The following is a 24,779-nucleotide window of genomic DNA, read 5'->3' on the forward strand; positions in this document are numbered from 1 at the left end:
TTTGAACGCGCGTATCGCACGCTTTCCTGCACGCACAGACAGATACGATAGCTAGCCAACCAGCCAGCCAAGGGGGATGCATTTGTACAGGCGCATACAGGATATTCCCTGACACGTATTTAAACGTACAGGTATGGACGAGTCGCACCTCCGGCACTGCGCGATGGTGCCGGACCGATCCTCCCCTCAGGCATCAGGCCAGCCAACCCTCCTCGTACTGTAGCTTCCCTTTCCGCGTATTATTCACGCCGCGTTAAACCTCGTTTGGGACTATTACGTTTCGTTTGCCGCGTTGCACGAACGACGACGCCCCCTGTTCCCCCCCTGTCGATTCTCTCGCGTTGCTTCGAATACGAATTGAATACCGTCGGGGGCTCGTGCACGCTCAACGTGGCCTATGCTCGCCGATTTTCGCTATACATGTACGTGTTTGTTGCGAACAACGCCGCTTCCACATCGGTTCTTTCCCCACCCCATCAGGTCAAACCGTCGGTCACAAGCACAAGGATTGGAACTTCGAGACGCTTTGGACGATTTTTAATAACAACACGAGAATCTTATCAAAAGGGTGAAGATCAATGTGGTAGTAATGTTTATCGACTTCAACCGACGGCACTGGAAGTGGACTATTTTTCTAATCTAAAATTCTCTCTCCATTCTTCGGTTGCGTACTAACGATGAGTTAGTATTTAGAAACTTTGGTAGTTAGAATGCCTTTTTATTAAATCGTCGGGCTATAAACCGAAATCAGTTATTATTCGCGCCACGTCATTGCATTGTGATCGTATTGAGAAACAGTATATCTTTTTCTTCTTCGATAGGAAACCGAGTTATTCTTGTTGCATAGCTCTAAAATCAGCGAAATAGAATATTTTATTGTACAAAAATCGAACTCAGGATACAGGAAAATGAACATTTACGGAACAACTCAAGCCTGTTGCCTTTTGAATATCGCGTGTCTATTGCTCGTTCGACAATTGTTTCCGTGCTTTGTATCTTTACTTTTATTTTTCTTTTCTTCTTTCGATTGATGTTGGTTTGTGAAATGGGGAAAATATTATAACTGACGTTTACGCATGTTTGATGGATGATACAGGGGTGGAAATTTTGGTCAGGGGTGTCCGAAATTTGATCAGGGGTAATCGATACGTTTTGTTATGTATAAAGTGGAAAATGATTATACGGCGTGGTGGTAATGGTAGTATTATGGATATAGCGTAGCGTTCGAAATAAAAAAGGGTAATTTATGTAAATGGTATTCTTGGAACTGGTGAACATCCGTGGAAAGTTGTGATTCAGTGGCTGCGAATCTCCCGATGAAATGAACGTTAATAAAATCAGTCGATTATTTAAGCTGTACCAACGACGTTATCGGTGTTATATTTTTGGTAGATTCGTTTAAAATGCGTCTTAATGTCTGCCCAATAATAATAATGTCCAGTGGACGCGTATTTCTGTCATTCGAAAGCAACGTGCTTTCAAGTGGCCGAGTTAAATTTAGACGAAGCGAAAGGTTATCTTCGGTATTCGATAAAATTATTCAGTATTCGAATGTTCCTTGTAAAAATAAATTCTTCCGCGCATTCGCCTCTCTCCGTAAAAACATGGCTTTAGCAACGGCTAAAATATCCTATCGGGGTAAACATATTTAAAATAGAACTAATTTTCCAGCACGAAGACGTAATCTGCGAGTGATCAAAATAGTTCATAATTGTTAAAATAGTTGCACCATTAATCGAGGTCGCTCTTTGTTTAGAAACTTGAACTCTCTTCCGCGATTACTGTTCTATTCTACTTCTGTTTTATCGCAATTTTAATCGCGTTACTCATTTCCTCATCCTCTCTCTTTCTCTTTACTTACACATCCAACATTTGACTCTGCATATAAAGCAAACGTAGCATAAAAACGACCTACTCTTTCAATTATGTTCACAAAAATATGAAGCCGCTCAAATATCCTCGACCTAGTATTAACCGCCGACTTAATATTTCCAAACGTTTAAAACTCCCACTGCAAAGCTCACTAACCGATGTCCACAAAGCGTTCGAAAAAAAGAAGAAAAAGAAGGGAAATTCCGCAGCAAATATCGCGCGAAACATCAAACGCCGCAGACCGTTTACCGTGCACGTCGATAAAAGCTCTCGACGGCTACCTCGAAAAAGCGGGGCGTTTCTTGAAAAAATCGATACCCCTGAAAAATGAACGTCAACGAGGCCTTCCTTCTCTTGCAAACGTTTCACCGTCTCGCGGCGCGATCCCCGTGGCCCCTTCCTGGTCGTTCGTCGAGCGGGCTTCACAGCATAGAAAAAGTTGTTGCGCGTCAAAAGCCCCTCGCCGGAAGTCGAGTGGCCGCAAGGCAAATTGCAAGCTACATCCGTGGAGTAGGTACACGTGCGTAGGGCGGTGCAAATACGTCCCTAGGGGGTAAACTGTGCTGCGGGAAGACCATACAAGCTGTATACACACACGCCAAGCCGCGACCCCTCGCCGTCCCTTTTGGCCCATTCAGCGACAGTCCAGGAAAATAACTATCGTACACAATCGGCGCGTAGCCCGAGAGGGGTTATTTCGCATAATCCACCCTCGTCGGTGCGACCACGACCCTCGTTCTACGAGAATCGTGTGTTACTTTCTCTCCCCTTCTACTCTTCTTTGTTCCTCTCGGTCGATCCCTAAATACCTAAGTGAAATCCACGATAAGCATGATTCGCTCACGTAACGAGTTTACCGGCCTCTGTTATCCCCTCTTGATCTAACATTGGATTTCTCCTGCCCTCGACAACTTGTTCTCTGTCTTCTTCGTGCCGAGTTTCTTTTTTCGTCTTCCCGTTTGCTCTTCACCGGTCTGTCCGCTCTTGTGTTCGTTGATTCACCTTCTCTCCCTCTATTTCTCGTTGCCTCTTATGGAGTAGCTCTTGGGACACCGTGGCCATCGCCATTGGTCTGCAAGGGTTCTCGAACACGGATTCGTTTTCACCCCTTACACGGGGCGTATAACGTCAGCTTGGATTTTCTCGGCGATGACATTTCATCCTGACGCCGATGGATGGTGTCATCTAAGGAAACGTCCACAGGGGACGTACTTCTGTGGTTCGAGTTATCGGTGATTATTATCGGTGGCGAAGTTTTATGCATTTTATGGAAGATTCGAAGGTGATAAATACACAGAATGCAATGTAATATTTAAAAATGTGTCGAATAGAGAAAAAGCCTGTTCTAATATATCTAATAAACGAAACACACATTTCTGTATAATTTCTATCTTTTTTCTTGTATTCATAAAAGTATGAATTTACATAAGTACCGATAATGGTATATATAGAATGTCGAATATCTGAAACGTATGAAGAATTCAATTTTTATATTTAACTCCTTTGTTCTTAAATAAACCAATAGTATTACGATAGATGAAACGCAATCAAAATTTAAACACAGACAATATTAATATACTATTCCTAATACTATTCCTGTAGTATTAAAGAAATCAATTAGACAATAATACTATGTGTATTCGATGGCTATTCTCTTTGTACAAAATTATTTCCTTTATAACGAAAGATTAATTAATTCAATCAATAAAATAACGTTGTTATATGTGAAAATTGAACCACGGTGATAACTATTTTTTCTGTGTTTTAGCAACAGAGACCTGACATATCAAGACTGCTGCAGCAAATGCATGCTCAACAATTGCCACCGGGGACGGCGATAGGTGCTCATCCAGGACTACCCGGACTTCCGGGACTAGGACCAGCTGCTGGACTTCCGGTGCCAACTTCCGCCTCCGCGGCTCTTCTTGGCCTTGGCTTAACGCCGGCTGCTGCCACAGCACCGGGCACAACAGCGGCTCATCCATTGTCGATGTTGAGTAAAACGGAATTGCATCGTGGTCAACCCGATGATTTAAAAAGCAATGGCGGTGAGTATCGTTGCTTCTCATTTCGATCAAAGAATACAAAGCTCCCATTAGCTTCTAAGGATTTTAACCCTTTGATAGTTCTAAGCGATTTTCTATTTTTATCGTTAATTTTGTTGTAAAAAAAATAAAAAAGGATTTCTTGTATAATTTAACGTTGAATATATCACGGTAGATTCTTTTCTATTTTTAATTTGGATATATGGTATTTTGATATGGAAAATAGAACCATTAAATAAACGAAAATAGTACTCGTCTGTGCTCGGAGGCAAATATTATCGTGATTTCTCGTGGAAAATAAGAGAAATATCGGAGTAACGGAGTTAATACTAATAAAACAAGAGAAACTAAGGAGAAATCTACTGTTCGATGGTACAAAGCCTCGTTCATTTAGCTAGAAAAGTCAACAAAAATACCGATAAAGATAATGATTCCTCGACGTACGTTACTCATAAAATATGCTTCTGATGGATCAAATAAACCGCGTATTTTCGCCAAAGAAAATCAACACGCGTGTATCATCGACGAAAACGTATCTCAGCTGCGACACATCAGCAAACCAGTAGGTAGAAAGGTTAATTACGGCATAATACGTATGAAATCATATGCTATATCTATCTGCAAATTATTAGAAAGAGAATTCCATCAAAATTACAACACTATATATTGTACTTGGTAGCGTGGAATCTGAAAAAGAACTTACGGTCCGAGGCATCAAAACCCATTTTAACGTCGGTGCCTGGAATCAAATTAGCGCCAGTTAATTTCCGCGCTTCCTTTTACGACGCATTACATTCCCTTCTCCCTCGCAGCAATTCCAAAAAACCACAGAAGACCGGCGCGCGGCGGGTGCGCACCCCTCCGCGCCACACGCTCCCCTTCACGATCGAATTCCTCGCCGCGGCTCTCTCCACGAGAATCGTAAAACCCCGGAATACTCGTTATACGCATACCTTCCGCCCTTTCACACGATTTTAATTGCCACCTCTGTGGGCAGCACGGCGGGAAAAGAAATTAACGAAATTCCGGCCTTTGGTCACGTTCGAGTGGCGCTGCGCCCCGATATAACGAATCACACCAGCACGCGCGCATGCGCAACAACGAGCGAGCGAGCGAGTTCCATGCTGCAAACGGTCCAGACCCATCGCGAGGTTTTTTCTCTTTTTGTCACCATCATCCGTTTGATCCCGCTTTTGCGATACCCTGAACAAAAAAAAAAAAAGGAAGAGAGGGCCAGTCGACCGACTGTAGCCTATGTGTGTATATGTACGTGTCCTGTGTATATTGGTCTGTATATATGTATATGTATGCGCTATCGAAAATGGGTGGTCGGGAGCACTCTGGACCGCGGGACAGTCGACAGCGGGGGAAAGGGTATACGGGGGGTGAGGGAGAGAAAAAAAAGAATATGTAGCCGACGTGGCGCGAGCGTGCGGCTCGGCTCGCTCAACTGGAAATTTTCAAAGCGCTTTTCGGGTATCCGCTTTCGAGGCGAGGGGTGAGCGTGTTTGCGTCACCCTGTTAGCGGACACCGGCGGTTTTGAGCGAAAAGCGCATAAATATGCATGAAGATCATTTATACGGGCGCCTCTCGCGCTTCTACTATCCACGCCACGCTATGCCACATCGCATACGTATCTAACACACGCATAGATATAGATATATATATATATATATATATATATATATATAGAGAGAGAGAGAGAGAGAGAGAGAACAGGCTAGTCTCCCCCTCCCCCCCTGTTTCGGCTCACACCCCTGCTGTCTCTTTTTTATGGGCACGTTATTAACATTTTATCGACGCGCGGTGGCCGGGATTTCGACAGTTTTTTTCACCTGCCCCCGTCCACCCCTAAATCGTCCTCCCATTTCACCCCATGCATGAAAATGATTTTTTTTTTCTCGCCCCCTCTTCCCATTGAAAGCGCACGGCTTTTGACTGACGATTGTTTGCATTTGTCTCGTTACAGGTCTCAGCTCGACCGAGGAAAGACACGTGAGTAGAAAATATTTTGTTCTATTGTTTTTTTTCTATATTTCCCTCGCTTTCTTCTGTACTCGCCATTATCGCTACTTTTTTTTACTTTATCTCTCTCTTTGCCTTTCGAGCGAGCGAACGATTATTTACGAGTTATATAGACGAATTTCTCGAGTGATCGGAGAATTTTTGTACGAGAAACTCGCCGTTAATGAAATTTTGCTCTTTCGTTTCGCGTACTTTTATATTCGGTTGGAGTGCATTTAGTTTTTCTTTCGTTGCTTTTAACGAGTAATTTACGGGACGGTTGACGCGTGTACCGGCGCAGAAATCACGCTCAACGATAACGTCGCCGTTTCGAATTAAATTATTAATGGACGTTGAAGTGGCGGCGACGTGGCGCTTTTTGTTAGAATTTTCGAGCGTCAGAGATGCAGAGAGCGTGTGTTTGGGAAGTGAGAAATGTAAAGAGAGAGAGAGAAGTAAATGAGGGGAAGGGATGGAGAAAGGGACGAGCCGCGCTTTATTTTTCATGTGTCGTAATTAAGGTTTACTACGCAAATGAAATTATGTCAGCGTCGCTGTTTTATCGCGGATGAAACAATAATATGCGCCGAGATTTACGGACCCATATTTTCGCTCCGGTAAATATTTCTCCACTGAAACGCAGACAAATCATTTATCGAAATGTCGAGTTAACAATCGGATTATCCGTCGAACTTCTACGTACGATCTATCGCATAAATAAATAAATATGCGAACGGATGGGCATTTTTTACCGCTTATCCGTTCTCGCCGCTGTTTCCGTCTGAAATTTCCAAAGGATTTAATGACGTAGATAAATAAATCCAATTGAAACGAATCGAACGAACGACAAAAATCGTCTCTGTATTTTCAACGATTAAAATTGCTTCAACATCCGCGTCTCTGTTATTGAATTTATGACGCGCGATGTGCGTGCATTCAGCGTGGAAAGAAGTTCGTCTCTCCATCGGTGATATGTAATAAATCGACGTCACTTTTTCGATGGATAGGAATTAACAATAACATTTAACAATAATTTAAAGTCACGTTTAAAAATATCACGTTTCGTCCACTGTAACAATAAATATTTTTGATTTTATGTACTAACAGGTTCGTATATGTGTATAGTTTTTCTTTAAAACTGTCTATTTTCTTTTTTCTTTTTGTCCTTTTTCGATACAATCGCAGACGAAAAATTAACATTTCTACGAAGTAAAAGTATAAACTAAGGTTCCTACGAAAAGAGGTATAACAATGTTTGAAAAAATAAAGACGTAATACAGAATTCGATATTTAGTAAGTGATTGTTACTTCTTGGCTTCTTGAACGTTTAATAATATTATTGAAGAAACAATCGTTCCTCTCTGACGCATTTTATCTCAAGGAGCGTATTTTAGTTAATCTTTCGCAGACAATTGTATCTCTCAAGGAGGTGAATCAAATCTGATATAGAAAGATAATACAAAACAATAAGAACGAAGTTCAGTCATCGCTAATGGTGTTTATTGGCTTCTACGAAACTTGTACATATCGTTTATGATGTTTTGCAATTGTTCTTATACCGTTACTAATATAATATAATATCTCAACTTTTAATGTCCTCCCTGACATTTTTTAATTTAATTAAGCCACGTTAAAATATTTGAAATTTATCGATACATCTAGATTCGTTGGAAGACAAGTAGTTTATACAATAAAAATTGTCCAATTTTCCTCACTAACTACTTCATTTTATCCACATAATATCAGTTCACGTTCAGATAAATAGATTCGATCGACAAAAATCCATTTAATCGTACAATTAACACTTTGACTACCACGTTGGTCATGTATGACCGGCCACGGTTTTTCCTGTGACACCACACGGTGGTCATTTGTGACCGGAGCGTTTGAACTTCTTACAATTTAAAAATTGTATGAAAATTGACAATTATTATCGTTTCATTCAGTCTTACGTCAAACGCATCTCGCGATGTGACAAAACAAAAGAAAAAGAAAGGGAAACAAACAAGCATAATTTGATCAATTTTTATTGAACCGTGCAAAGTTGAATTAACTACTCCGATTAATAAACTTACTTGAATCCTATTAACGTTTTGACTGACACGTTGGTCATACATGACGGTTTCTCCTGTGATCACGGTGGTCATTAGTGACCGGAACGCTTGAACTTTTTACAATTTAAAAATTGAATGAAAATTGACAATTAGGACATTTTGAATATAACCGATAAATAGAAGATACTTTGAAATAAAAAGTGCTCCATTGAACAATTAAACATTTTTATTAGAACATCGATAAAAAAAAATGAACAAATCTTGCATCTAACGGTGCGCTGTGTTTGCATCCATATCTTTGAGGGGTAATCTACGAATATTATTATAAACACACCTTAGAAAATAATCGTAAATGCTGTTTTATAATCATGTAATTGAAGTTACAAGTGTGCACATACCTTACTATTATATATAGAATGAGCAAATACTAATATCTTATACACGTTTCGACAATATATTCTGCACGTTTTGCTTACGACGAAACAACGAATGCGAATGGTTTGTTGAAATAAACAAAGCCTTGTTATAACATGTTAGCACGGTGGTCATCCGTGAGCACCAATAAGATAAACGGTCCATTGGGGAAGAATGTCGTCTTCCATCATCAATTTATTATTATTTTCCTATTATATGCTTTAAATAATAAAAATACTCCCGTGGCGTCCTGAGCGAAACATGATTTCGGCGTGGCAGTCAATGTGTTAACTAAAATTTCATTTCGTTTCTCCGAAGCTTCAAACAATATTAGCCGTACGTAGTAATGTTATCTGCGACAGTGTTAAACGCAAACCATCGTTCCAATAAATAAAGTCTAGATAAACGGAGTTCCACTTTACGGAATTTTCTTCGATGACGTAAATGATGCACTCGAGACAACTACATATTTCTAATCTCGGGGTTGCAGCATGAACACGCGGCATGTATACGCACCTACAACGTACTCGACGTACGAGCACTCGCAACGTGACCTCCTCAATCTCTCTCTCTCTCTCTCTCTCTCTCTGATTCCCTCTCCTTCTGCCATGTATTACAGCTACATTACACGCGTGTAACTTTCCGTGCGCGTGAAGGGTACAACGAGTGCTTCGACGTACTTCGCTTACGAGCACCCACTGTACGCGCAATTATGTTTTCGACGAACGCGTGAGTGGTATAAAGTGGTGGACGTGAAAGAGGCCTGCATGAAAAATACCTAACCGCGGCTACTAAGAAAAGAGCGTGTGCTCTTTGCCTTTCGACTTCACTCGTTCCTGCGTTTTGGTTCGTTGGACTGCAGTTTCAACGAACGCGGACCAAGGAAAATTTTCAGCTTCCCGAGCTTTCCGGTTCTATCGTGTTTACTTTTAGAAAAATTCTTTCCGAACGGAAATGGTTAGAGAAGAATATTAGTAGGTTAGTTGGTGGTTACGCTACGCTTTGAAACGTTTCGCAACAGAGTTGGTAATTTCGATGTATTTTTGTAGCATACAACTGTTTCACATCGAGGGTTTTATTTCGAAATGGAAAAAGTTAGAGCGATGTTTCCTTTCCTATTCTTCTTGTTTGTCACTGAACACGGCGCAAGAAACGTTATTCGCAAACGATAGTGAAATGGAAAGATTTTAGACGAAGAAACTTCCTCGAGGTTTCGGTCTCAGACCTTCTAATTATTCCACTTTTTTGAATAATCAAGTTGGTAAAAACAGCTTGTTTCGTAAAACCGTAGGGAACGGAATATACTCTAATAGTAAGGAAACTGTATCACAGAATTGTAGTTTATCTACATATTTCCTTAACACGCAGAGTTCTAGAAGTATCGCTCTTACGTACGCGAAACTGTGTCGAATTACATACGCAAATATCATCCAACACTTTAGTACTTGATGCGAGAACTTGGAGTTTAGTGTAGCAATAAGACATTGATGTTCTTCCATGTTCTTTCAAGTAAGACAACAAATGAATGATTCTGAATAAAATTAGCAAACAGCACAGGCGTATTCAAATACATTTGAACCTGTACATTACTTGTAATACGTTGTACTCTACACACTTTCAACATGCATTTGCACAAGTGAAATCGCACTTTTCTGAGAGCCATTGCGATCTAAAAAAAAGTAACTCGTCTATTAGCATTAGCGATAACCAACTCCTGCCAGTTCCTTCATCTTTTTTCAAATTATAATACTTAGACGTATTCGGTAAAATCAATGTTGGCTCCCACCGAGTACACATATCTATATTACCTTCATCGTAATGTATCTATCTTTATACTTTTATGTCTACAATTTTTATAACCTACTTTTTATACTTATACATATTTACATATACTCTTTCATATTTATAATTTTATTTAGCGATTTATAATCATTGTTATTACATACTTGGAATATTTAGATACGTTAGAATCTGATTAGAATCTGATAACATAAAGTCAAAATGCAGGATATAATAGCAGAAGAGGCTTTTATATTTGTCTTACGAAACTGGCTATTCGTTGCGAAGGCACGAAACAAAGAGGGACCGGTCGGTGTAAATCGAGCGAGAAACGGAACGAATCCGCGCTCGGGAACAAGAGGAGAAAGATATACCCGACCGCTCGAGAAGGAATAGCATTAAAGTTACAAAAGTAATTACAGACGAATACTAGTTCTCGATTGTATCGAGCTTAGGGAATAAAGTCCGCGTGCCGGGGGTCGGCCCACAATCTTTCTTTCTCTTTCTCCTTCTTCGGTGCAGAAACTTTTCTTTCCGAAGTCGTAGCCGTAGGGAAGGAAGAGGCACGGTTCGCCCGTAGAAAATGCAAGTAACGATCCTTCTTCTTGCGAGAATGGTCCCGAACCAGACCCCATGGAACGTGCAGAGGTAGTAGTAGAAGAAGAAGAAGAAGATGAAGAAGAAGAAGAAGAAGGAGTCAAGATGAATAGAGAGGGACGCGTCGAAGAAAGGAAAAAGAACGAAGCAAGGGAAGGAGAGAGACAGAGAAACAAGAAAAATAATGGAAAGAGCAGAGCACCCATAAAGAAGGAGAGGGAAAGGGGAGATAGCAGCGTGTATTATAGGTTTGCCGAGCCTGTAATCATCGCGGGACCGCGAAACGCCCATCGACGCCCTCTCATTCTGCCTCTCGCCATTCTATTTTCCTCTCTCCTTATTCGACCCATCCTCGGGCAGTTTTCTCTGGTTCTTTCGTCCTTGCTGCGCGCTCCCTCGTGTGTGTCTCCTCGTCCTATTCTCTCTTCCATCGCGCCGACTCTATAATCATTATCAACCTCTTCCCAAACCATCGTCTTCCATTTTTTTCCCTTCGTTCCCTTTTCCCCCCCTTTATCTTCCCTTTTTTGTGTGTGTGCGTGTTTTTTTTTTTTTTTATTGTACCTCTGCCTTCCTTCTGCCTGTATCGCGGTATCGTGCTTCTTTTAATTCTGTTTGGAGCCGCGCGTGTGCTATTCATGGCCCGTCTCCCAACCGTGCTTTCCCCTTTTCCATGGATTTTAGCGTGTTCATGGCCAGCCTCGAATTCTATTAAGCTTCGTTACAAACTGGACGGCTATGCGGAATATAATGTGGACGCGTCGCGTGCCGCCAACGGCATTTCTGTGGGAATGAATTCGAAGGTTACGTGTGAGAAAATTGGCTCGACGGGAATTAGACAGGACGAAGTTTTGTTACGTTGGAACGGTGATTGTTAGCGGGAATTGGGGGCGAAGGTTCGGCGGTTTGCACTTGGTTTTCAGTTACCGCGGTCCGTTCGACCGATGTAGAAATTTCGAATGGTAACCGGGCCAGACAGAAGTTTGCTTAAGTACATACATGGATCTGTTTGTTTAAGTTCCAGTGAATTAGTCTTGATTCTTTTAGTTACTGATTGTTAATGTAAAAAAGCATTCCATTTGCAAGCGAATAATTAAACGAGTTTTTAACGGACAGTTAAGAACTCCTGTAACGTTTGCGAAGACACGTGCCTTTCTTCTTCTTTTCTCTTTCTTCTTTAACTTTAAATTACGCTTCAACGTATAACGGTTTATTTTCACAACATTAGCTTCTTTAGATTTTTTATGTCGTTGTCGAAATTGCAACGACTTTCAAAGTTATCGAGTATAATTACAAATTCGCAGACAAGTATCGCAAATTTGTATGTAAAAAGCATCGGGGGATCTATTTTCCACGGCAGAAAAACACGCAAAACGCGTTATACCATCCCGTTGAAATATCGTTAAATTATATTGCGCATATCAAAATCACCGAGAATCTCTCGAACGCAATTCCGTCTCGCGGATATAGAGATTTTATTCACCGTAACGTAAACTGCCCTCCTCCCTCCCGAAATCTACGTATCGAAGCTCGTCGTTCGGCTGTCACGGGTGGAAAGTCGAAATCGATTATCGCGAACGGTCGCGTGACAATTGATAATAACCGTCGACGCGGGTAATTACGGTTTTGTCACGTTGATCGAACCGCAGGAAACACGTGGGTAATCCGTTGTTTCAGTCTATGCCGGTTGTCTGTTATTTAACCAGAGATTAACGGCTCTGTAAACGTATACTTCTGCTCGGATAGAAAACCGTATCTCTTCGTTCATTGTCGTCATCTGCAACATCATTCCTATGCATTAAATCGATCTCGTAATATGTAGTTGCTCAAGGTATCGAATCTTGACACATAGTAGCTGTAAGTGTTTGAACGTTATGTAATATGTAACATTATGTAATGTAATAATATATAATATTATGTTATATAAATATTCTATAAGTATATTATGTGTTTTATATGGAACAATTTTAACATTTCATGGGCACCGTAACGAGATAGGATTATCGTTATTATAACGATAAAAGTTTCAAATGTACTTGAAAATGTACATGGAAGTCGGAAAATATTTAGTGCAAATATAGATGATACTTGATACATGTATCTATATGAATAATATGAATATAGTTATACTTGATAAATTTTCAAACTTGATTCTCTGGAAGATTAAGCCGAGAGTGCACAAATTTTATTCTACATATTTTTCTTATTTTTCCACGTGGAATCACTTCGTGCCTGTTTTTACACGTTATACGGTTGGACCCTGTATATCTCGCAGAGATGATAAAAGTATTCAAAGAAACAAATGTGCGTTGTGTTAATGAGCCTCGATATTCGGTGGGACCATACATCTTTAATATTAGGTTGTCCCAAAAGCTTCCTTCGTTTTATAAGGAAATAATAGATGCAAAACATTCTTTGTTTTATAGAATTTTATCGAATTATGTATGATTCATTTTATTCTATTAGAACAGATTATTTTCTTATAAAACTTTCGGGACTAACACTTATATACCTAAGATAACTAGTTACGCTAATTACACTAATTTGTGAAATAAGTTATTCAATATGTTTAAACGCTTTTATAATCTCTTCGAATTATGTCTATTTGCACTGAATATCTTGTAGCTTTTACGTACATTTTCAAATTAGTTTGAAATGTTCTCGACGCAATCATGGCAATCGTGTCAAATTTAAAAGGATAATGTGATATCAAAATTTATCTGTACGATACACATAACGTGTAAAAATTGTCTATGATCGAAACGTCACTTGGAAACGTATTCCTTTTCTTTTTCCTTTTTTTTTCTTTCTTTCCTCAAATTCAAGAGATACGATCGAAACGCGATTATCGGTGACGATCTCTCGCGTCATTTTATAGCGCGTTATTTGAAACGAGCGTGAGTAGTGAGTACGCGTCACGAGAGCCGTAATTTTCGTCACGTTACAGAGGAGCTCGATATCGCCCGGTGATAAATACAGTCGTCCACGCACACCGCAGGAAACGCATCATTCCCATCATTCTCAGAATCACCACGACCATCCCATGCACATCAAGAAGATGAAGAAGGAGCAGGACAAGGACATCGGTCATGTAAGTGTTTGCACTGTATTATTGTTCTTGCTAAGCTTGTTGGTCTTCGTAATCTCGCGACCATTCTCGCTTCATTTTCGACCCAGTTTTGCCGGTGTTTCTTTAGAAAATTGTGATTCTCAGGGAAATGGAGTCGGAGTGAGAAATGGGGTCGAGAAATGAAAGATATACATAGGATAGAGCGTACATCATAAAGATTTGTTGAAACTGTAGATTACCTCTACGTGTTCAAATAAAGCAGTTAATATTAATCGTTTTGTTAAGATCTTTCCTCGAAATTTTCATAAATCACGTTATACGTACGATCGATATAATTTTCAACTAGGAAAATGTAAATAAACAAGAACAATGAAATGCTATTAAACGAACAAAATCAGAATCACGATTCCTATATATTATTTATATTTATCTGACGAATATATTATTTAAGATAAAATATGTCTGTTGTTGTATCACGACGTTGATTGTGTATGAATGAAAACTTGCGACTTTATATATACGATGCTTTTCATTGCAGACATTGATGATAAACGTTCGAGTTTCCTTATCTATCGCTATAATCGATCAAGTATCTGCTTTTGATTGATTGATTTATCAAACGATTATAAGGCTACGAATTAATTAGCGACATTGATGAAATTGGCATCAGGTACCGTTATAATTCCAATGCTAATAGGGCACGAAGGAAACGTTGAACCGTGATTGAAACTTCAAACAAGATAACACCGATTAACTCCGCCAATATGTAACTTAGATACAAACCGTGCAAGCTCAAACACACTTCAGCGTGAACAACAAACTTTCAGCGAGTCTTTCGATAAAACGAAAAACCGCGTCATCTTAAATTCCCCGGCTAGCATGAATCATTCAGACGTCACAAATTACGTTCGAGCGATTTTACAAAGTCAGCAAATTATATTTTGAGGATCTTCTGAATTTGAGTAAATTTATATATAATACCATTATATGCGGTAAGGTATTATAGAAACAATTCAATATATTACGAGTTTATAGCATTCAACAAGAGGAATACAAAATATCGTATCGATACAGGCCTTGAAAGTTTATCCTTTCGATGTTATATCGAATTTTGTATCGACCATATTTTTCAATTGATATGATACGTATATCGTGTTTAAATTGGACTCGATCTTAGCTCTGTGTTAGGGCAAAAACAACTATGTACGTGTACACATGTAAAATGAAAATGCGTAATAACTATCAATACTGCCTTTGACTTAACTAGCGAGAAACTTCACTCTTTGCTATACTAAATTTTAATCTCGTTTCTACAACTCTTTATGGGCAATCGATCATCGTTTCAATTCTTAACCGTTCTATCTCCGTTACCTTTTGTAAACTGAGGAAACTAAGTTTAAAGTTTACGACGTTTGACACTACAGTGTGTAGTTAGGATTTGAAAGAAACGAATATTTATCGCTCTCTAAGTAGAATTTTCATCGTATTACCACGAATCCGCATTTTTTATATGAATTGATTTCTTTGAAAAATAGTGTTAGAACAGTTAAGAACTTGGCCGATAATACGTATAAGGTGTTAAAAAAAAGGTACGAGACTCTATATCAATCAACATAAATCCTACAATCGATCCTTTTGACGCAAAACCGATTTTTATTATTTACGAACATTCGATGAACGACGATACTGTAAGTTTCTTCGTTGAACGTAAACACAGAGATTGAGCTCAATAGAACCATCCAATAAATCGTAATCAAGTACGTTGGTGCTCGAGTAGATGTGAGCATCTCATTGCAATGAGATGAAAACATGGAACATTTGCTGCACAAGGAACATTTTTACTTCGTTTCGCGTCTATGAAACAATGCTCGTTGATAATAGTAGCAATTTTCTGTTGATAATCTTGAATCGACGCATTCCTGAATCAATTCGTTTCTTTACGTTCAACGAAGAAACTGGAACATTCGTAAATGATAAAAATTGATTTTACGTGGAAAGAATCGATCGCAGGACCAGTGTCGATTTTTTTGATCCAAAAGAGCAAAGAATGCGCTATAGTATTGTAGTATCGTGGACGAGGGGCCTTGGGGGGGGGGTCGTACGAATTATAAACAAAGCGGTTGCTGAGCACGTGTACTACAGTATAAACACACTTAAAGTCTTCAACACATATTTTTGAACACCCTGTGTAACTTTTAACTATACCTAGCCACGTGTAAGAACATAACGAATGGCAAAATAACCTATCGACCATCGTATCTCTGCAGAGCGACGGCGAGAAAAGCGATCAGGACCTGGTGGTGGACGATGCCAGCGAGGGACCAACGAGTCCGGTTGTAAACGGTACTACGTCACCCCGAGAGAACGGTCTGGACAAAGTAACACCGATAGGTGCCGGAGTTCAGACAAAGAAAGATGTGCCTCCACATTCACCAAGAAGTGGAACGAGCAGCAACGCGAGTACACCGTCGGCCAAGAAAATGGAGGAACGAGAGAAACCAACGACACCGATCTCCAAGCCTTTGACACCGACCTCAGGCTCGGCGATCGGTGGCAGTTTGAAACCATCGGGATCGGCGAAGCTACTTCAGGGACCACCGCCTCCCGGTGTACCAAGCGCGTATCCGCCACACTACGCTCCCGGCCCACCGCCTCACCATCTGGCACCAGCTGGACAGCATCCTCATGTCGACATGATGGGTGGTTATAACGGCTACGTGGCGCCTAGAGCACCACCTTCGCTTCAACAGCTCTACGATCCCCATGTTGCCATGAGAGCTCCCATGGGATCCGTTGGAGTACCCGGAGGCAAACCGTAAGTAGACATATGCAGTTTCTATATTCCTATTATCGTGAGCAGATTGCGGATTCTTATGCAAATTTCTATTTTCATGAATACGATTAAAGAAATTTGAAGTTGAAGGAAAATTGGTCTTGTCTGTTAGATATGAAAAAGAAAAACGTATTTCCAAGGTTTTGCATACTTTTGCATATTGTATGCATATTGTGTTCATTTTCTATGAAGGACGAATATCGGATAAAAATCCGCCGTCTAATCGCGAAGTTCGTAAATTTAACGCACTCGCTGCTAGAATGACTGTTCTATCTGTGATTATTAATTTTCTCGTTGATCAAGCATTTCTTCTTTCAAAGTCAGAAGCGTGTTTGTTACGAGCAACGTTATGTTTACGATAGATTTTTCGCAATTGATTAAAGACAGTAGCAGCGAAAGGGTTAAGTTGGTGAACGTTGTTAGTTTTTTTTAGTACCGTAGAATTCCATTGATCTGAATACTATTTATTGAAACGAAATTTTAGTCAGCGCTGGATTATCTGAATTCCTGACGATTGAATGATGACCGATCTGAACGTGAACTACTATTATGTAAATGAAAAATAGTAAGTAGCGAGAAGAATTGGTAAACTCTTATTGTACGAACTCTACTTACATGAACTGTTTTTTATCTCTCAACAAGTTCGGATAAATGGAGTTCTACTTTAAGTTAGTTCTCAGAATTAGTAAAACTAATGTCTGCTGAGAACTAATGTCGGAATTGTCAATGCCAATATTTGCGACCAATTAAATTCTCGCCGATCTTTAATATTAATTTTTACATAGAACGTAATATGCACTAATTAATGTAAATAATTACACGCTTAGAAATATTTCGTCGGTGTTTTCGAAAGATGATATTTTTGAAATATAAAAAATGAATCATGAAAATTGTTTCTCTTTTATTCCACACGTAGCTCATACTTTTCAAAATATTTTCCTGCAACAATGCATTCAGTTCTTAACACCCGAGCACCTGACCATTTAATGTTTTTTCCCCAATACCAACTGCGCGTTTTGTCAACCAGTGTTTCCATAAATATTTTATAACGTATCGTGCGTGATATATTTTTCAAATAACTTCAAATTTTATATATATACAATATCCTCTTTTTCCTACTACAACTCAATCGTATTTGAATTGTAATAAAAAAATACTCGTAACCTAATCCACGTACCATTATTCACGCTATGGAAGATTCTATCGAAAGATTCTATAATATTACATGGATCGTGCGAAGAAGTCTTCTAGGCTTCGTAGATTAATTCGTATTACATACGATACTGTGATAAAGATTAATTTTACTGGTACAATCCAATTGATAGTGAAAGACCAAAATAACAGAAAAATCCTTTTAATTATTTTCAACAACGTATTTAGACCAGACTGCCTAAAGTCAAATCTCATTATTTAAACCGATAAAAGTATGAAACGAATAACAATGTGTCGCGTTTATCTTATAGCTAATACCACGAGATAGTGGTAAATTTAACGATACACGATGATGTAAGGTATATAAGCAGTTTCGAAAACGAATCTGGAATAGGCGAAGGCTGAGCGACACGAAGCTGTTTGCTTTCCGAAGCAGATTATAAAAATTCGACAGAACGTTCCGCGATAAGATAATTGGATTAAATGTTCTGAAGCCTTAAATCGAGGATTATTAAGGGGGAATATGTATTTGACACAATTACTCGTCGTGACGATAATAATCTCTCAATCAATAAACCATTCGAAATTACCTACGTAGAAAGTGGAACTTTCCAATATACAATTTTCCATTTACGATTTCCCATTTCTCTTTTTGTAAAAAAAAAAAAAATTATATGGAACGATACTAACGATTCTTGCTAAGCAATAAAAATATACGCTTTATATTTTTTAATGAAAAATCGAACATCCATATAATACGGTTTTTGTTAACGTTGTTTGATATTCGGTCTGCTTGCCACCCGGGGCTCGTTATCTACGGCTTTGTTTGCTACGAAGATTCACCAATGCTATTGTTTATTGTAGCCACGGACGGTTAAAATACGACGCGTTATCGATATTTTTATTTTAAAATGCAAATGCCAGTGCAGTATGATTAATGCTCAAGATAAAGATTGATGAAATGCGAGATTTCTGTGCAATTAGTATGTATACATCCTATTTATGGAACGCATTAATGCACTTTAGGCGGATAAGATAATTTTCGGTGTCCTTTCTTCTTTCTATAAATTCTCTATTTTCGAAATGTTTCATTATGACAAATACTGAAAGGATCAGCCTCTTTCGTAGTCTAAAAATATCCACAAGAATATCCTAAAACTACATCCTAATTTTATTAAACGAGTCGTTAATTAATCCTCCATAGGCAAAGTTAAGACCAGAAATTCTTTTACAAAAGAATTTTTATCGTTATCGAAAAAACTTCAAACACTCGATTTAACAAACTATTGTATAACGAAATATAAACGTTGATCAGCGTTGGAGAATTTTTCTAAATTTTGTTGAAAGCCTGAAAAAATAAGAAAACTAGGTTTGCACGTAAAGAGACCACTTTGCCTATTCGATGTTAATTAATCGAATTTCTCAACCGACCTATTAAATTCTATAAAACCTTCCTATGGAGAAAAAAAATCATTTTCCCCCAATTTCACGCCCTTTGTCACATCCAAATTACACTTTCACTCAGTTTGCCCGTGCAGTGTTAACTAAATTCCTCAGTCGTTCCATTAAATTCTACAAAATATTACGCGCTATTCCTACGAAAAAAGTCATCCCTTCCCAATCGTTCCGCTCGTGTTAGCGCCCGTAGTTTAAATCCATCTACCAGTTTCCCAAAAACAGAGAGCGACAGAACTAAAAAAAAAAAAAAAAAAAGAAAAAAAGAAGTAAAAAAGAAAGTCAGTCTGATGACCAAAATCAGGCAAAATCCTGTCTCTCGATTAACTTCTCCAATTTCGTTGAACGATCGTTGCCCGAACGCGGGTCGCGTCGAACGTGTCAGCGAGCGGAACAGCGAATGGATGGTTGACAGACGCGTGTTCACCGCACGAGTCGCATTTTTCTGGATGTTTCAGCGCGTACAGCTTCCACGTGTCGAGCGAGGGCCAGATGCAGCCGGTGCCCTTCCCACCGGATGCGCTCAGCGGACAAGGGATACCACGTCATGCGCGGCAAATTAATACCCTCAGCCATGGGGAGGTCGTGTGTGCTGTCACGATCTCGAATCCGACCAAATATGTGTATACTGGCGGCAAGGGATGCGTCAAGGTCTGGGACATTGGCCAGGGCGGTACAGGAAGCACCAAGTCGGTCTCCCAGCTCGATTGTCTACAACCTGACAACTATATCAGGTGAGTGATTCTGTGAAATTTTTAGATTTCTTCTACTCTTTTCAATTATTTTATCGTCCCTGTCTCCTATGCTGACAATTAATATTAAGAGGAGGAGAAACGTTTTCCGCGTATGTAACATTCTAACGTTAGAACTATGAAAAGTATGACGTTGCGTTAGTTGAAATGAAAACTTTTATGTAACGAAGAGAACGGTACTTACTACTTCGTTGGTCAGGTAAATGTAGAAATGTCAATAATTCAACACCACCGATCATAGGTATTCTTGCTTAATTGAATTGGATATTCTAACGTGACTACTTGATTATCAAATTCTATTATACCCTTCGTTTTCATACATTATGAATTAACGACAAGTAATTTAGTTACATACACGTCTTTCTGCATATTTTTACTTGCAATTTAATTACTTTCAATATCAGACTCGGTTATGACGTTCTATTCTTTACGTATTCTATCATTTACATATTATTAATTGCACTGCAGAAGATCTTCTTCGAATCGATTTAGAGATCACGCGAAGCACACACGCAAGACAACGCAATAAACATCTATAAAACGTAATGAAGCAATTTCTTTTTAATAAAACAATTGCGAGATTCTAGCGGCGATGCGAATTAATTTGATCAAACACCTGGCAAACGCTCTTACAATAACACGAACGAAATTATGCGAGCCACACCGTTTTATTTCGTAAAAGCAGGCCGGCAATCAGCACAGAATCAAACGAATCAATCGGAACGGCGTACAAGAGGGGAACGAGGGGAAAAGATGGCCAGGAGCGAACGAAACATCGACATAATGAGATTCGATGTATTCGTTGCACGGAACGTCGAAAAATCGCGGCGAAGTGTCGGGTTTGCATAGAACAAACGGGACAGCGCGACGTTTTCACGATACATTTCGCGCTGGATGCACGTTTTAACGTTGGAATATGGCCGCATGTATAATATCGCGCTCGTATATGACTGTTAATGTTCGCGATACGCTGCCGGTAATTGAAGCCCGGCCGCGTTTTTTGAACGTACGGCCGAGCCACCGGCAAATTTAATACATTTCGTCCGGTAATGCATGCTCTACCTCCCCCCCCCCCCCCTCGTCGCTCCTCTTCTGCATTAAAAGGTACTTTATGATCCATCGGTCACAGTTGCTAATCACGGCCGCTGCAGTCCGCCCGATTTCGACACGGTCCACCGCGTAAAAATGATTACCACTTTTAAAACCCTGTCAAACCGAGCGAAACGAGCGGAATTCGCGACGCGTCGCCTCATCTCCAGAATGAATTGCAGTCACACAACGTTTTATTTATACGGAATATTCGACTGGATTTGGTTTGTCGATCGATCGAATCGCGCGGATTTTCACACTTGTGCGAATGAACTCGTTGTAAAGTGATTTTCGGCTTGCTGGCAACGGTGAGTCTGGTTGCCACATTTTGGCAAAGTTGCCTTACGCACAGTATTTAAAGACTAGTTTCGAACAAAGGGATTAAAAAATTAGAAAATTTCAGCGTTGTCGGTGAAGATATAAAGATTGCGACTCAGCAGAGATATAAATCTACGAAAACTTCGTCCTAAATTTAACGAAATACCTGTATCAGAAAAAAAAGAGAAGGTACAATCCTGTAGAAATCAACGAATAACGCGTTCCTCGATATCTTCCTTAAACCAAACAAGCGCAGACAAGCGCGAAACAAACTTGCCAAAACTTAGAACCAAACCTACGATATAACGAAACGTACGTATATTATATCCAGGTCAGTGAAACTGCTACCGGATGGCAGAACGCTGATAGTTGGCGGTGAAGCTAGTCGGCTGAGTATCTGGGATCTGGCGAGTCCAACACCAAGGATCAAGGCCGAGTTAATCTCTGCCGCCCCCGCCTGTTACGCTTTGGCGATCTCGCCGGACTCGAAGGTCTGCTTCAGCTGCTGCAGCGACGGCAGCATCGCCGTCTGGGATCTTCAGAATCAGACTCTGGTCAGACAGTTCCAAGGTCACACGGATGGAGCGTCCTGCATCGACATCTCCGCCGATGGCTCGAAATTGTGGACCGGTGGATTGGACAACACGGTTCGCTCGTGGGATCTTCGAGAAGGCAGACAGCTCAAGCAACACGACTTCACCTCGCAGATATTCTCTCTCGGCTACTGTCCCACGGGAGAATGGTTGGCCGTTGGAATGGAGAATTCAAATGTCGAGGTGTTGCACGCCTCTAATCCGGACAAGTATCAGCTACACCTGCACGAGTCTTGTGTATTGTCGTTGAGATTCGCATCGTGCGGCAAGTGGTTCGTCTCCACTGGCAAGGATAATCTGCTAAACGCGTGGCGCACGCCTTACGGAGCATCGATATTCCAGGTAAGCCTTTTTGCGATTTAGTAGAATATTCGACAGATAGCGTAGTTTCATTTGATCTTTTGTTTCTTCATTGATCGTTTTGTTTCTTTAAATTTCCACATCTTCGCTTTTTGCACGATCTGTTATGTTCGACGAACGTGAGTACCTAGGCTAATGCGCAGAAGTAGCCAACCGCTTGATCGTTTACGAGAAAAAATGTACTTTAGTTATAGGAGATCGATCAATCTTGCTTATTTACGATACAAAATGTATTTTAATTGCAGAGTCGATCTTGCTTATTTCAATTATATCTGTTTGGAATAATTTTCTATAATAATATGCCAAGGTTCTGCTGTCTTTCTTTTTTTTTTTTTTTTTTTTTTTTTAAATCTTCTGTGTTTTGAGTGCCTTTTCAATCAGTTTCCATAACTTCCCGGAATACGCATTAGGATATTTTATGCGGAAATTGTCAATGCACGTGTTGATTTGTTCGTCTAAATCGGAGTCATGGTTACCCCTTGTCACATAGATCGTATATCATTCAAAACGTAAAAAACAATGTGTCGCGAAGGAACAGATTTCAAATTCTAATTGAGCGACGCTTCTAACGACGCCATAAAAAAAAAAAAAGAAAAAATAATGCAAAAAGGAAATAAGATTCGTAATGCAAATCGTTAATGTCCTTTACATTTTGCACGATTTCTTCGATGACCAGGCTGTTTCGATATAAAAAGAACGCGGAAAGAAATGTATATGAATTGGAATATAAGTCTTGGCATCGTATATTTTTACGCAATTCTTTAACAACCAGTTAACTCACGAAGGACGTATCTTACGATGTTTTCAGTCGAAGGAATCGTCATCTGTGCTCAGCTGCGATATATCAGCGGACGACAGGTACATCGTTACCGGTTCAGGTGACAAAAAGGCTACAGTCTACGAGGTGATGTACTGAACGACGAAACCGCAACGACCGAACACCACAACCGAACGTATTCATCCGACTTGGAGGACTCCCGTTGGCGTGGGTGTACATAATTCTTATACGATATTACGAGAGACGTTTGTTGCCGTTGTTCTTGTTATTGTTGTTGTTGTTGCTCTTGGTGAAGAGAGGGTCCGTGCAAGAATGAAAACGAGCCGAACGAACCAGAAAGCAGAAACGCGTGAAACGAATAAAAGAATTCGATGGAAATGAACGAAACGCGATTAAATTATATTGCTCGAGTAATTTCGTAGGAGACTTTGAAACACGTTCGTGACATCGGAGAAACAGACGAAGCGGAAATGGAAGACGTCGTTTCGTTCCTCGATCGAATTGTCCTTCTTACGACGAGAAGATGAGGTCTCGTGAAAGAAACGAACGTTTCCAAAACGGCAGGCTCGAAAATCAAACAGTTCGTTCCGCTCGTTGCGCGTTCAGCCGCCACTTGGGCGGTGGGATCGCGTATTAATTAAAAACAAACGTTGGCATTCGTACCGCGTTTTCCTCCTTGTACATTTTGTATATACGTATATATATTATATATATTATATATACATACTTCAGTCTTTAAGTATACCATGATATTTTTCTACGTCCCTTAAAAGTGAGACGGAACGTGAGTAATGAAAAATAAAAGAAACCACATACACATACACACACATACACAAGCGCGCGCGCGCGCGCGCACGCACCCACTCACGCACGCACACAGAGAAACATGAACACACGAGAAACTAAAAAAAATTTGTAAATATTGTCTGGCTTAGAGAATAATAACAGAATCGTGACGAGAGACGATTAAATAAAAAGTGATACTCGATAACGAACTCGCTGATCCGATTCATTCCTCTCCCTTCGACTCTGCAATCCTATGAACCGTCATCGAAAAACAACAAGCGAAAATAAAACAAAGGAAACGAGAAAAAAAAACAGAGTATTTACAGAAAAGGGGAGGGGGGTGATTGGTATAAAAAAAAACAACGCAGAGAAATAGAGTTTCGATGGGAAAAAATAACCTCATATACGCGGCGGGAGAGCGTGCGCGCGCGCGCGCACGCGCGCACGTCTGCATGGGTTTATCATGCTGCAAGGGTAGGTATGAAACGAAAATCGCGGGCAAATATTATCTCGCCACGGTTGTAATATAAAAACCGATGAACGCGCGGCGAGACCACTTCGCGCCGCAAACATTCGAAAGCGGCCGAACAGACTAACGAACGCGTGCCGGCGCCCGTCACTGGAAATATAAAACAAGGGTCGTCACACGGCCCTGGTCCCCGGAGCCTCCGTGCCCATAAACGTGTCAACGGCGCGGCGGCAGCCGACGTGGATCGAGAGAGCCAGAGGACCGATACAAAGAGAGAAAGCGACGCATGGCGTCAACAATATTTAGTCACAACGCTGGCGTATCGTGTCGCGAAAATTACGACACCGTTTCGTCGATG

The 24,779-nt window shown here is 40.2% G+C and overlaps 1 protein-coding gene across 1 annotated transcript in view; it reads left to right on the forward strand.

Moving 5' to 3' along the window:
* LOC117234271 (protein groucho-like) overlaps nucleotides 1–24,161 on the forward strand; it is an 83,280-nt gene extending 59,119 nt beyond the window's left edge. The window contains exons 7-13 of the mRNA XM_033495317.1: nucleotides 3,641–3,920; nucleotides 5,888–5,913; nucleotides 13,714–13,857; nucleotides 16,104–16,651; nucleotides 19,735–20,010; nucleotides 21,767–22,370; nucleotides 23,197–24,161. Of these exons, the coding sequence (XP_033351208.1) occupies nucleotides 3,641–3,920; nucleotides 5,888–5,913; nucleotides 13,714–13,857; nucleotides 16,104–16,651; nucleotides 19,735–20,010; nucleotides 21,767–22,370; nucleotides 23,197–23,304 (1,986 nt within the window). The 3' untranslated portion in view covers nucleotides 23,305–24,161. The remainder of the gene's footprint in view (nucleotides 1–3,640; nucleotides 3,921–5,887; nucleotides 5,914–13,713; nucleotides 13,858–16,103; nucleotides 16,652–19,734; nucleotides 20,011–21,766; nucleotides 22,371–23,196) is intronic.
* Nucleotides 24,162–24,779: the final 618 nt, after the last annotated feature.

Source organism: Bombus vosnesenskii, unplaced genomic scaffold, assembly GCF_011952255.1.
Source record: "Bombus vosnesenskii isolate JDL3184/JDL3185 unplaced genomic scaffold, Bvos_JDL3184-5_v1.1 scf7180000013304, whole genome shotgun sequence".
NCBI lineage: Eukaryota > Metazoa > Arthropoda > Insecta > Hymenoptera > Apidae > Bombus > Bombus vosnesenskii.